The following is a 14,454-nucleotide window of genomic DNA, read 5'->3' as shown; positions in this document are numbered from 1 at the left end:
AATAACAAGAATCAACAAATGGGACTTACTTAAACTAAAAAGTTTTTTCTCAGCAAGAGAAACAATAAGAGAGGTAAACAGGGAGCCTACATCATGGGAACAAATTTTTACTCCTCACACTTCAGATAGAGCCCTAATATCCAGAGTATACAAAGAACTCAAAAAATTAAACAATAAGAAAAGAAATAACCCAATGAACAAAGGGGCCAAAGACCTGAACAGACACATCTCAGAGGAGGACATACAATCAATCAACAAGTACATGAAAAAATGCTCACCATCTCTAGCAGTCAGAGAAATGCAAATCAAAACCACCCTAAGATACCATCTCACTCCAGTAAGATTGGCAGCCATTCTGAAGTCAAACAACAACAAGTGCTGGTGAGGATGTGGGGAAAAGGGTACACTTGTACATTGTTGGTGGGACTGCAAATTGGTGCGGCCAATTTGGAAAGCAGTATGGAGATTCCTGGGAAAGCTGGGAATGGAACCACCATTCGACACAGCTATTGCCCTTCTTGGACTATTCCCTGAAGACCTTAAAAGAGCATGCTACAGGGATACTGCCACATCAATGTTCATAGCAGCACAATTCACAAGATCTAGACTGTGGAACCAACCCAGATGCCCTTCAATAGATGAATGGATTAAAAAATGTGGCATTTATACACAATGGAGTATTACTCTGCACTAAAAAATGACAAAATCATGGAATTTGCAGGGAAATGGATGGCACTAGAGCAGATTATGCTAAGTGAAGCTAGCCAATCCCTAAAAAACAAATGCCAAATGTCTTCTTTGATATAATGAGAGCAACTAAGAACAGAGCAGGGAGGAAGAGCAGGAGGAAAAGATTAACATTAAACAGAGACATGAGGTGGGAGGGAAAGGGAGAGAAAAGGGAAACTGCATGGAAATGGAAGGAGACCCTCAATGTTATATAAAATTACATATAAGAGGTTGTGAGGGGAATGGGGAAAAAAACAAGGAGAGAAATGAATTACAGTAGATGGGGTAGAGAGAGAAGATGGGAGGGGAGGGGAAGGGGGATAGTAGAGGATAGGAAAGGTAGCAGAATACAACAGTTACTAATATGGCATTATGTAAAAATGTGGATGTGTAATTGATGTGATTCTGCAATCTTTGTAATGTTTTGAACAACCAATAAAATAAAATAAAGAAAGAAAGAAAGAAAAAAAAGAAAAATTCAAACAAATAGCTTGCAGAGATAACTTTCAGGTAACAACAGAGGAAAACAGGATTTTCCGTGAGCAGATCTAATGCAAGAAGATAATGGAGCAACACCCTTAAAGAAAATTATTTTCAAGTTAAAAGTCTCAGCTAAAATGTCAATCAAATGTGAAGGCAAAATGCAGAACATTTCAGACATACAAGGAATCAAAACATTATCATCCACACACCCTTCCAGAAGATATTACTTTTATACATATCACAATAGAACCAGAGAAAACCCAACCAAAAAGATAATAGAGGATTTGGAAAAGTTTTTTTACTTCAAAAAAATCTTGCAAAAGAAAAATACTTAGATGATGATTGCTATAGATCACATCAGATATAATTAGTCAAGATTAAAATAAAAAAATCAGTGGGCACCATTAGATCTTCAATGAGAATAATGGATGGATTCCATATAACAGGCAAAAAGAATCAGAAGCTAGAAGACACTATTGTTATGGTGTTGAAGACATATATTTTTTTCTCCTAACAAGAAAAAAGAAAGGCAATTTAAAATTCCAGGAGAAATCAAAAACAAAAATACAATTACAAAATACAATTATCTAAATATCAAGCAAACAAAAACATGACAGGATTTTGAGTAATTCGCAGAGTATGAGAAAAGTGATTCCATTTGACCTAGAAGCTAGGAATAGTGTTGTTCTTGAAAACTGTAACGGTGTTTTGACACTTGGTATATAGAGTAGAAATATGAGCCTCATAGACTACATGGCTCTACTGTGAACAAGACTCGCCTTAATAATATAATCAAAGGTCCAAAAGCTAGATGATGGTCCTAGAAAATATTTTTAAATGCTTCAGTCTTGACAGCATACAAATGAATGGTTCAGCAGACAGAAGTGGAGAGGGAAAGAGTCAAGATATGAAGTGGTTAGGATGGGAAATGGAGAGGTCCAGGATATTTATAACTAACCCATTAGTTCTTGGGAGAATTAAAATTAATAATGTAAACATCAAAAATTGTGAAGGGGGAAAAAAGTGAAATAAGAGGTAAAGGCGGGATGTTGTGTGACTAAATTCTCATCTGTCACAGCAGAGAGGCAGAAATGTCTAAAGTTAATAAATCAAAAAATGTAGAACACATACTTAACAACCAACCATTTGCTTCTCAGAGAATATAAGGGCTTTGTGGATGTAAATTTAAATGGACTACTTTACTTCTTAAAATTTATCTAAGCAAGTACAGACTTTGTTTGCCTTATTAAATTTCATTGTAGTAGGCAGAGATGTTCAAAATCTTCCATTGGCTTGAGCCAAAAAAAAAAAAAAAAAAAAAAAAATTCCCCTGGATACAATAAACGTCCATCATAATGGTCTTTTTCCCATAAAGAACATCAATATAAAGGCTGGAACAACCCACCTCCCCCCCATCCTGCTGCCACCCCAGAGATGCTCAGGGCCACAGGGACCGACAGCTGCCAGGCAAAGTTGGGAGTGCCACTAAAAACTAAATCAGGTCCCAGGTCCCAGTGGGGAAGGAGGCCTGGATTCCAGCCCAGCCACTAACCATTTGGCTTCTGCCAAATCCCAGTTTGGGTGGAATCTCCATGTTTTTCAGTGTGGACACCACGTTTTTTTAAATTTTGGGTTTGGTTCGGTTAACCAAAGCAAATACTAGGAGGTCTAGGAGCACCAGGGATCAGGACTGGCACAGGACCCTCAAAGACCTACTGCTTGAGGACCACAGAAGCCATCCTGGTGTTGGGCATGGGCCGGACCCCAGAGCCAGACTGCTGGAGTGTGAGCCCTGCAGATCTGGGCCAACTGTTATATCTTCCTATGTCTCTGTTTCCTCATCTACAAAGTGGGAGTCAAGAAAGCACCCGTCTCACAGGACCACTGAGACGATCAAATGGGTGATTATGTGTGAAATGCTCAAACCATGGTCCCTTAATAGGAAGCACTCAATACAAATGAGTGGATCCCTTTATGTGATCTACTAAAGGAAGGGACAAAGGTCTGGAGCGAAAGAGAGGGACGGTGATCTTCACAAGTTCACATCCTCTGTGGAAAATCAAATTTCAGGCAGGAAAGCTGCTAAGGATGACATGGGCCAGCCATCAACCATCCAAGCTGACCTTGCAGACGATGGTCCCCAGAGGCAGCTCTCGGGCCTCCAAAGGGCAGTGAAGCTCCTCTGAGCTGCAGCCCGGGCCCCTTTCTACCCGTCCCAGGCGAGCCAGCTGCTAGAGCCCAGGAAGGCCGGCCCCCTATTAAGAAGGACACACAGGGCACTCAGAGGCAGCTGCACAACCTCCCTCCCAGCTGCCCTGACTACAACTCGGGCCTCAGGACGCTGGGGTCCCAATGCCTCTGCTGACTCAGTCAAAGGGAGTGGCGTTCCTTGAAACGTTGCCACAGTCACAAGCATCTAACGTTCTCAGGCCACATCAAACAAGGAGGAATGCCCAAGGACTTTCCTTTCCTTCGGCACAGAAAACCCCTGCCCACCCTGTGCTCCCAGGCTGTCCCTCTGTGAATGTGACCCAGATACCGCACTCAGTAGGAACAGGGTGGATGCCAACTCTAGGCTGCCCTGCAGAGACCCACCGACCTCACCTAGAACTCTTTCTGTAAGACACACAGTGGGGCTGGGGTGAGCTTAGTGGTAGAGCATGCGCCTTGCAAGTGTGAGGCCCTGGGTTCCATCCCCTAGCCTCCCCCACAAAAAAAAGACATGCTCTGGACTCTGATCTCTGAAGTCCCTTCCAACCAAGAAATATTGCCCGCTATCTCTTTGTGACGTCTCTCCGTGTGGGGTGTCCTCACTACCCACCACCCTGTCCCCTCCTGCAGGTGTGATCCTGGAGCCCTCCCCGCTTAGCTGTGGCTTCCTCTTACCTGGATCCACCTAGCTGTGGTTTCCTGTTACCTGGATCCGCCCCTGTCTCTGGAGGACACACCCCTGTTCCAGGTCACCCACTTCCACAGTGCTAAGAGGAAGATAGTCAACATGCACTCAGAATTGAAACAAGTCCAAAATGGAAGCCTTCCAAACATCTATTTCAAATCCTCATGCCGTGTGCTACTTATCTCTGGTTGTACTCATCTCTGCTCCTTGGTCTTTGGGGGAGAGGGCAGTAGATAAATCTTTTAAAAAGACAAATGTTTAAATTTCAGTTGTTACAAACGTAAACAGCTTCCATAGAAACACCACAAAAATATTTAACCATTTTCATATCCACCCAAAATGCTGCAAGCTTATGTTTTTTTAAGAGACATTTATGAGTCAAATTCTGCCCTGAAGAGTCATCAAAATAACTCCACATCTTATTTACCATCTTGGTCTTGAGCCTGACAATTACTCAGCTGGTGAACCTCGTTCTTTCATTGTCCACTTTTTAAAAAGCAGCACTTGTAACTAATAAGGAGCTAAATAAACTGGCAACAGCAAAATCCCAGCAGCTTCTGACACACGGAAAGTAAATACAAAAATGTCAAAAGAGGTGGGCAACAGGTTGGTATTTGCCGCCCCCTGGTGGTCAGTTCTGGGAAGTTTCCACAACAGAGAAGGAAGCTCCATACTTCCCAGCGTTGGAGGAGGGAGCCTCATTCCATCCAGCTTTCCAACAGCTGAGCAAGTCTGGATCTTCTGCTCCCCACATCTGTTTGTGTGAGGACGCTGAAGGGGCAGCAGCGGCCTGAGCAGAAGGAGATGAACAGAGCAGCCCTGCCTCAAAGCATACTCAGCGTGACTGAGACAGGCCTGAGCTCCACTCTCCAACACAGCTCTGTGAAGACACATGCCAGGGACCGGCCAGGCCAACAGTGCCAAGCAGATGAGTGCCACTGAACTCTGCCCCGGCAACTTCAGCCAAACTCACACCGGGTGTAGGAGCATGCGTTCTCTGGACTGTGCAGTAGGAACCCATGGCCTCCCCACTCTGTGCTCCATCATGCCAAGCCACACACGCTCATGGTTGGAAAGTTTCCACTCCTGCTGGCCCGCTGGAGGCCGTCCCTGCACTGAGCCCTCCTGTGTGCAAGACCTCAGAGATGCTGCTTAATCAGCCCTTTACTACTGGAAGAGACCAGGCTCTGGTGGATGGGGCTTGTCTCTGGCCTGTCCCACATACAGGCCTGATGGGTGGAGGTGTCTAAACTGTGGTGTCTGTAGGTAACTACTCTTTTCTAAAATGTTCCACAGTTTCCTCCATTAACTACTAACTCATATATTAATTTATCTTTGTGTTCAGAGTCTTTGTAGTGGAATGGGTGGGTAGATGGAGGCATGGATGAGTGGGTGGCTGTGTGGATGGATGGGTAAGTGGATGAAAGGGTAGATGGATGAATGGGCGAGTGGATGAATGGATAGATGGATGCATGGATGGGTGCATGGATGGATGGATGGATGAAGGCCTGGATGGGTGGGTGGGTAGAAGAGGGAGTAAAAAGACTTCCACAGCATGCTCTAAGAGACCCTGCCCTGAGGCTGAATAAAAAGATACAATCCTTGCCCCACTGAATATCCTGTTAGTAATGGTAAGAATGCGATCAATTTAAGTTACAAGAAGAAATGAACACAAAGTGATTCCAGGAAAAATAGAAGTAGATGGCCTCACAGCAAGAAGAAAACATACAAAACCCTGAAAGTTTTGTAATGGTGGTCATAAAAACTATAATTACTAATTTGAGGGAGCTGAGTGCTCCTTGGCTCAGGGGAACGTATCACAGCACCTGATTCACAGCCATCAGGACAGATGGGATGCCACACTCTGATGCCAGCTGACCAGCTTCATCCCTGGCTGGTGACTGCAGCACACAGCACTGTGGCCAGCAGTCAGACACTACAGTGAGAACATCGGCACTGGGACATCCTGGAATGGCGTCAGCGCCTGCTGTGCCTGCCAGTGCGACACAAGCCAAGAGATTGCTCCAGGGCTCTCCTGCGGGTTGCAAGGCCCTCCCTGGCCTGAGACTAACCACCTCAGGTTCAGGAGCCCTGCACACCTGACCTCCTCCTTGCGGTTCTGATCTACAGTCAAATGGTCTTAGAAAAGTCATTCAAGACCATTCAAATCCCTATAGAGACAGGCCAGAGACGCCCAGAAAAAGTGGACTTTGCACTTTCCCTGGACCCTGCACTCATGCCCAGCAGTGCTCAGGACAGGCTGTACACCTGTGGCACATTCCAAGAGGTCCCAAGAGTCCCTCCTGAAACCAGCCTTCCCTCTGCGCTCCCGTCAGCTCCAGGAGGCTGCAGAAGCACCGCCATCTTGCATACGGCAACCTTGTATGACTTGAAGATTGCCATCAGTCTCTCCACCCTTCTCTAAGACACCTGCCCTTCACAGAACCCCAGGAGGATGGCCAAGTGGTGTGGGCCCTTCGGTCCCCAGCCCCCACTCAGGGCCAACACTGCTCACCCACGGCTGCTGCCCCACACCCTGCTCAGCCTCATAACTCACCTCAGCTCTAGACAGCTTCTGCCAAGGGGTGAGCCGGAGTTACAAATTCTATTTGTCACCCTCAGAACCTCGGAGGTGATTTTAGCCAGCGGTCTACCTGAGCTTGAGTAGGTAGGCTTCTGCAGTCCTTGCGATCCCAGCAGGGCAGGCGTCAAGGGCTTGGTGCCCACAGACCCCCCCTGCAAACCCTTCACATGACGTCCCTTCAGTCTAACAGCAGCTCTATTTCCAGAGAAGTGGAGATGCTCTTGGAGGTCGCACAGAGGCAGGTGCAAGCCCAGGGAGGCTGGCGCTCTGTGGCCTCATGATGGCGTCTGGAGCGGGTAGGACTTGCCAACTATTTCCACGAAAGCCAACTCCACTCCACTGGACTCAGCTGACAGCTTTACTGGGCACTCTTCTGCCTGGCTCAGCCCTGGGCTCTGGAATGAGGTGAGAAAGAGGACCCCAGCTCCACTGGCTGCTGTCTTGAATGCCCCCCGGGAGTCTTTCCTAACCCGGCTTACACTGGTGGTTCGGGACCTTGTGCAGTATGTCATTCTGCTCCAGCGGCCATTCAGACCAAGTGTTCAAACCACAGAAATTCATTTTCTCACAGTTCTGGAGGTTAGAAACCCAAGGTCAAGGTGCCAGCAGGTTAGTTTCTGACGCGGTCTCTCTTCCAGGCGTATAGAGGGCCACCTTCTCACTTTGTCCTCATGTGACCTTTCCTCTGGGTGCATGGGGACTGAGATCTCTGGTGTCTCCTCTTCACAGACACCATGCAAGTCTTATCAAATCAGGACCCTACCCCTATGGCCTCATTGCATCTTAGTTACCTCTCTATATACACAGTCTCCAAATACAGTCATATGAGGGTGGCCAAGAGTTATGGACTGCACTGTGACATGCCCCGCCCCAATTCATGTGGATGCCCTAATCCTCAAGGTGACTTTAACAAACACCAGCCGGTTGTAACTGAAGTAAATGTTGCAAGAGGTTTGTGATGCCTTGGGCACAGGTGACAAAGGGACCACATGCAGGCTGTGGCCTTTAAGAAGAGACAGCAGGAGCTCTGAAATGTATTTGAAAATGAGCAGCTCTGTGCCATGCCCACCTGTGGCGAGGAAGCAGGGAACAGCAGGAGGGAAGGTCAGTGGGGAAAGGGGGGCTGTTGGGGGAGAGCTTGGCCCTTGATCCTAGGGACAAGGTGGCTGGGATGGTGCCAGACACTTACGACTGCACCCATTTGTTGTGTGCAGGGTTCTCGGTGAGAACACGAGTCCAAGGAAATGGGGATGATTGCTGGGGAGGGGAGGGGCTCGGGAGGACTCCGCAGTCGCAGTCGAGGGGGAGTCTGGAGGCCTTTCCCAGGGATGGGTGGGCAGGACCCCTCCACAGCTTCAATGGCACCTGGGAACCTGCTAGAAACAAAGATTCTCCAGCCCCACCCCAGAGCTGCCAAGTCAGACACTCCCAGGATGGGACCCAGCTCCTAAGGGCATCCCTTAGGGAAACTCCTTTATAAGTGGGGACCAGCTCAAGATGAGCTAAAGTGCTGTCTCCATGCAGAACCAATCCAAAAGGACAGACCTGGGTTTCACTTCCCACTCCCCCTTCTCCCCACCCTGCCCACTCACCGAGCACCAGCTCCCTCCCCCCCAGCCCCTCCCTCCCGGCAATCATCTCCATTTCCCTGGCCTCCTGCCCTCACTAATCATTTAATCTGGCCTGGCATTCTGGACACAAATTAGAGGACGGGGATTAGAGTGAGCCTTTGAGGGAAAATCCAAGAGGACGGAGGCCTGCCGCGGCGGTGAGAGACAATCGTGGAAAAGAAGACATCTGGGCAAGGCCTGAAAGGCAGGGCATGCTTGACCTTGAGCGAATGTCACTGTGGAGAGCCCCGGTGACAGTTTTCTAATACATCAAGAATGAATGTAGGACAGAGGGATCTGGTTTTCCACTCATTAGCAAGAGCAGACCCAGCAGGACCATCTTAGGTTTCAGCTGGGAAAACATCTGGGACCTATTTGAGCTGCAGGAGGAGGAGTTGCCGCCAAGGAGGCCTCTGAGCCCATCCTCAATGGAGACTTGCATGGTGACATCACAGCCGCCAGGGCTGCTGTCCAGCCAGACGACATGGCAGGGCCTGGAACACACGGGGTCTGATCCCTGCCAGGCTCTGTGCAGTTCCCCCTTACCCCAATGCTGTGGTCTGGATCTTATACAGCCTACAAAGGCCCACATATCAAAGGCTTGGTCACCAGCCTGTGACACTTCTGGTGGGTGGGGCCTAGTAGAAGGAAGTTAAGACATGGCGAGCATGTCCTTGACAGGGATATTGGGACCCCTTCCCCTTCCTGTCTCTCTCTTTGCACCCTGGCTGACAAAAGTTGATCAGTCTCCTCTGACTCTTCTCCACCCACAATGTGCTGTCTTTCCACAAGTCCAAAAGCAATAGGCCAACTGACCATGAACTGAAAGCTCTGAAACTGTGAGCCAGAATAAACCTTTTTTCTTCATAAGTTGATTATCTTGGGTATTTTGTTCTGTAACAGAAAGGTGACTAACACACTAAGCAATTCCTTTGAGTGGAAAGGTCGATATGGGCAGAGAAGGTGCCAATTCTGAGTTACCGTGTTCTGCTTTAGATACCCAGGAATCAAAGGGATTCTTCTCTCCTTCCCTCTTTCTGGGCATCTTTGCAAAACATTTCAGAATGCCTTACCAAGGCCAGGATGTGCATGTGTTTCATGGGAAAGCCATTTATTCCTTTCCCACTGCCAACGCCTACCTTCCCAACAGCAGCAGCAGGAGCAACAACAACCAACGTGTCTCCATCAGCTCCGAGCTGTGGAGCATGCGTATGCATCCCTTTGTCCTGCCTCACCATCTTCCCAAGGCCCGCCTGAAGACAAGGACAGTGAGACTCAGAGAGGACCACTGACCTGCCCACAGCCCTGCTGCTGGTCACACGCGGGACGAGGCTGGAGCCCAGGGATCTCTGACTTCAGAGACTACGATTGTGATCATGACCATCCATTGCCAGGAGCAAAGCACGCACGTCAAATACCGAACGAGGAATCAGTCTGCACATGGCTCTTGGGGTGGACAGGTGCTGACCCCTGATAATGTCCAGAGGAACAGAGAACAAGAACCTCACCTGCCTGTGATCTCAATGACTTAAGGCTGAGGCAGAAGGATGGCAAGTTCCAGGCCAGCGTGGGCAACTTAGCGAGACTTTATCTTAAAATAAAAAATTTAAAAAGGGGCTGGGGCTGGGGCTCAGAGGTAGAGCGCTTGCCTAGCATGTGTGAGGTACTGGGTTTGGTCCTCAGCACCACATAAGAATAAAATAAAGATACTGTGTCCACCTATAACTAAAAAATAAATATTTTAAAAAATTAAAAAGGACTGGGGATGTAACTCAGCAATAGAGCACCCCTGGGTTCAATCCCCAAGACCACAAAAATAAAACAAAGAATCACCCCTTGGTCTCCTCTCCCGGAGCTATCCCCGTCACACTGCGCCAGATCTGATGACATAGAGAACCAAGACTCTCCTGGAAGGTCGCTCCCTGCCTTGCCCTCACTGCCCACACCACAGGCCGCATGACCCCACACGGAGCTCAGGGAACCACCAGGCTTCTGGCAGCAGGAGCACCCTCACACCGTCACCCACTCCACACCTGTCAGGCACAGGGTCTCCCAGCAGCCTCTGTGGCCACCACCAGCATGCATCTGTCCTGTGTCCGTACTCTCCTCAGGATGCTCAGGGTGTGCTCTGAGGGCTGCAGGGGTGCTGGGGACAACTTCAGAAAGCCTGGGTCAGGCTCTTCCTCCGTCTCCTCTTTGATGCCACCCTGGATTCCTCTGCCTTCTCTCCTTCCCTCTTTCCTGAGCATGGCTGAAAGCGTTTCTATTACAGACCTGAAGAACCAGTTTCCCTTGGCTCTTGGATGCCTCCTCACGAGGCTTTCCTGGGGCCTCGTTTGTCCGACGGTTCCTGACAGGGGACTTTAGAACACCCAGCTAAGCCCACTGCAAGAGCCACTGCAAAACAAGCACAGGAATGGGCTCCACGGGAGGGCGCCATGGAAGGGGGCCACAGGAGGGCGCCAGGTTGCCGGTCGTCCTAGCAGGTGCGCTTCCACCATTCAATGGCAGGAGGAGCACTGCTTGGGAAGCTGGGGCGGGGCAGGCGAAGGAGAAGCAAATTAAGAGAGATGGTCTGCTGTTCAGACATCTGTGGCTGAAGTCAGGCCTGGAATCACAGGAATGTCACTCCTCTTGAGGGAAAGCTGGATTTAAGACACAAAGGCAAATTCCTGCAGAATCTGTCTTCCTTGCAGCTTCACTAGGCTCAGGGGAGGTCATAGCGGGCTTTCCCTCACGCGAAGACGGAAGGGCCTGGAGAACACAGAAGTGTAGGCCCATGCAGAGGAGAGAAAGAACCTTCCAGAACTTTTCTCTCCTGCTGCTCTCTCCAAATCAATACATAGGAATACAGGGGAAGAAAGGCAGAGATGGCTTCTGGGGATCTGGCCTCATGGACTCCAACACATGACAGGGAATGTCCCCAAGAGCCCCTGAGATCCACATGCCCCATGAACTCAGCTAAGACACCCTGACCTTCACCTGCAGGAAATTGAAACAGGCGTGTTCGTCCTGAACAACCCAGTCTCCTTGGGTCAGCTTCCGTGGCTCTGTGGCCACACTGCCCAGGCTCTGTCCACCATGATTAGCAGCTCAGGATGGATGGGACACTGTCTTGAGAAGGACACAAAAACGTGACCTGTGTGGCCAACTGACTCCCTCTAGAGTGTGACCAGTCATCCCGGCTACATGACACCACTGGGGCTCAGGAAGCTCAGCTCCTGGCACTGTTACGCATCCCCAGAATAAGCAGAGAATGAACAGTGAGGTCCATTAAAAAGAATCAACTACCTTCATGGCGCTCACAGCTTGGAAAGTCAGTGCCAATCTCGAAGGGGTCAGCGCGGCTAACATTGCATTGAATCTCGCACTCTTGTTCTTAATAGGTGAGTGGTACTGCCCATCTGGGGCCACGGAACCAAACCTGTGGGAAGGAGGAGAGCAGAATGGACAAGAAAGGTGGGTTAACAAAAGAAGAAGGCTCGGCAGCTCTAGAGGTGCAGTTGGGTGGCTCCCTTATGCCCAGGAAGTGCACCAATTTGCATGAGAACCTCCCTCATGAGAACAAGAGCAGAGTAAGCTTGGGGTGGGGGGGCGGGCCTTCTCAGGAGGTTCGTGAAAGGCTGGACTCATAGGACAATCATGCATAATAGCCCCAAAGTGGAAACAACCCAAGTGTCCATCAGCTGCTGAAAGGACAAGCAAAATATGGTGTAGACATACCACTAAATATTTGGGGTCATAAAAAGAAATTGAGCACTGACATGCGCTACAATATAGGTGAAGCTTGAAAAAATCCAGACACAAAGACCCCACATTATATGAGTCCATCTGTGTGAATCCCCACCTCTGAGGGACTCTCAGGAGAGTCTGAGAAAGGCTGACCATGGGGACAAGGGCAGGTTTTCAGCCACCACCAACCTGCAGCCCAGCAATGGCCCCTGAGAAAAAGAGGCATGATACCACCATCATTTAACCATACCAGAGACTGAGTGTACAACCTGGCCCACTTTTTTATGAGTTATAATTCACAGCCCATAAAATTCATTCCTTTAAAGTGTTCAACAGAGTATTCACAAAGCTGTACAACCAGCACTACTATCCAGTTCTAAAACATTTTATCCCCAGAAAAGAAACATCATACCAATAGCAGACAGTCTCCAAACTCTCCACCTTTCAGTCCCTGGTATCCCTTAATCGACTTTATATCTCTCTGGAGTTGCTTATTCTCAAGATTTCACATAAACAGACTCATATAACATGCGGTTTCTATGTCTGGCTTCTTAGCATGTTTCCAAGGTTCATCTATGTTGTAGCATGTATCAGTACTTCATTGTTTTTTATGGCTGCACAATATTTCATTGTGAGCATTTATCAGATTTGGTTTATCCATTCAGAAATTGATGGATATTTGGGTTATTTCCACTTTGGGGCTATTATGAATAATGATGTTATGAATGTTTGTGTACACATCTATTTTTTTAGTATCATGCTAACAATGTTTTTATACATATGTAAGGATAGAACTGCTGGGTCATCTGATAACTTTGAAACTACTGAGGAGCTGCCAAATGATTTTTCCAAACCTATGACAACACATTACATCACTGCCAGTCAGGCATGATGGTTTTGCTTCCCCGCATCCTCACCAACACTTAGTGTCATCTGTCTCTTTTACCATAGCCATCCTAGTGCTGTGGATGGTATTTCATCATGGATTTTGATTCACATTCTTCTGATGACAATGGTGTTGAGCATTTTTCCATTATTAGTACTTTATATGCATTTTTTGGAGAAATGTCTTTTCAGATGTTTGCATGCTTTTTAATTGGGTTATTTGTCATTCTATTATTTAATTATAATAGTTATTTTTATATTCTGTATACTATGTCCTAATGAAATATTTTACAAATATTCTCCCCTATTCTCTAGATTGTTTTCTGCTTTCTTCATAGTGCACTTTGATATACAAGAGTCTTTTTTTTTTAAATTTTGATGAAGTCTAATTTATTTTTTAATTTTTAATAAATTTATTTATTTATTTTTTGGTGAGCTATCCTTCCAGTGTCATTCCCCTGAACCAAGATCACAAAAATTCACACCTGTGATCTCTTTTAAGAGTTGTGTAGTTTTAACTCTTACATTTAGGTATGTGACCATTTTGAGTCAACTTCTGGATATGGTGTGAGGTAGGGCTTCAACTCATGCTTTTGCATCTGGTATCCAGTTGTACCAATACCAGTTGCTGATGACTTTTCTCTCCTCATTAAATTGTTTTGGCACCCTACATGAATATTAATTGGCCATAAATGTGAGGACATATTTTAAAACTCTTTCTTCCATTGTTCAAAATACCAGTCTTGATTACAATGGCACTGTACTGTTTTCCCATCATAAGTGAGTCCTCCTATTTTTGACTGATCAAGATTGTTTTGACTATTCTGGACTTCTTATATTTTCTCATAAATTTTAGAATCAATTTTTCAATTCCTGCAAAACAAATCTGGGATTTTGATAGGGATTGTACTGATTCCATACATCTATTTACTGGCCCACTTTTTATCAAGTGATAAACCAAGATCCCAAATGTGGGGCTCCTCCTCAAAACTCAAACTCTTGCCACACGCTGTCCTATAGCATTTAGGGGCATTTTAAATACCTATAAAATTATGTTAAATTCAAATATTGCTTATCAAAGAAAGACTATAAATCCTCATATCTTCTACAAATACTGTAGCTCATGATCATTTTTCTTTCTTGTGAAGTTAGCCTTTCTGATCTCTAAGGCACTGCCCAGCCTCTGGAGGATGGGCCAAGCCACCAAGATCTCATCAGAGTGGTGGGACAGGGATCTTCCCTCCTCCCCGTCCTCCAAAGTGGGGTGGTGCTGACAGGTGACTGGAGATGTACAGACACCTCCAGGGGATGCTGGTGGTCTTTAGACCTGCTATCATGGGCACTGGTGGCCCCTGAGAGGATCTGGGGGTCTTGGGTATCCACCGGTGTAACTGCGATGATTCTTTAGTTGTCTCCATTCTGTTTCCTCCCAGTTCATGGCAGAGAGCAAACAAAATTTGGTTCTTCTAAGTTTGTTTCCCACACAATTTTCTTAAACTTCTGGCATCTACTACCATATTTATCTGCTGACAAGA

The 14,454-nt window shown here is 47.1% G+C and overlaps 1 protein-coding gene across 2 annotated transcripts in view; it reads right to left on the bottom strand.

Annotated features, from left to right (window-relative positions):
* Window positions 1-14,454, bottom strand: part of ACOXL (acyl-CoA oxidase like) — a gene marked incomplete at its 5' end in the record, with an annotated part of 295,548 nt that overhangs the window by 249,854 nt on the left and 31,240 nt on the right. For both annotated transcript variants that reach the window (XM_081265193.1, XM_081265194.1), the window contains one exon: window positions 11,594-11,726. In XM_081265193.1, coding sequence (XP_081121319.1) covers window positions 11,594-11,726 — 133 coding nt within the window. The remainder of the gene's footprint in view (window positions 1-11,593; window positions 11,727-14,454) is intronic.

The sequence above is a fragment of the Spermophilus citellus genome (genome assembly GCF_964194105.1).
Source record: "Spermophilus citellus genome assembly, chromosome: 13".
In the NCBI taxonomy this organism is placed as follows: domain Eukaryota; kingdom Metazoa; phylum Chordata; class Mammalia; order Rodentia; family Sciuridae; genus Spermophilus; species Spermophilus citellus.
Note: the sequence above shows the minus strand (reverse complement) of the source record. Positions and strands in the feature narration are given on the sequence as shown.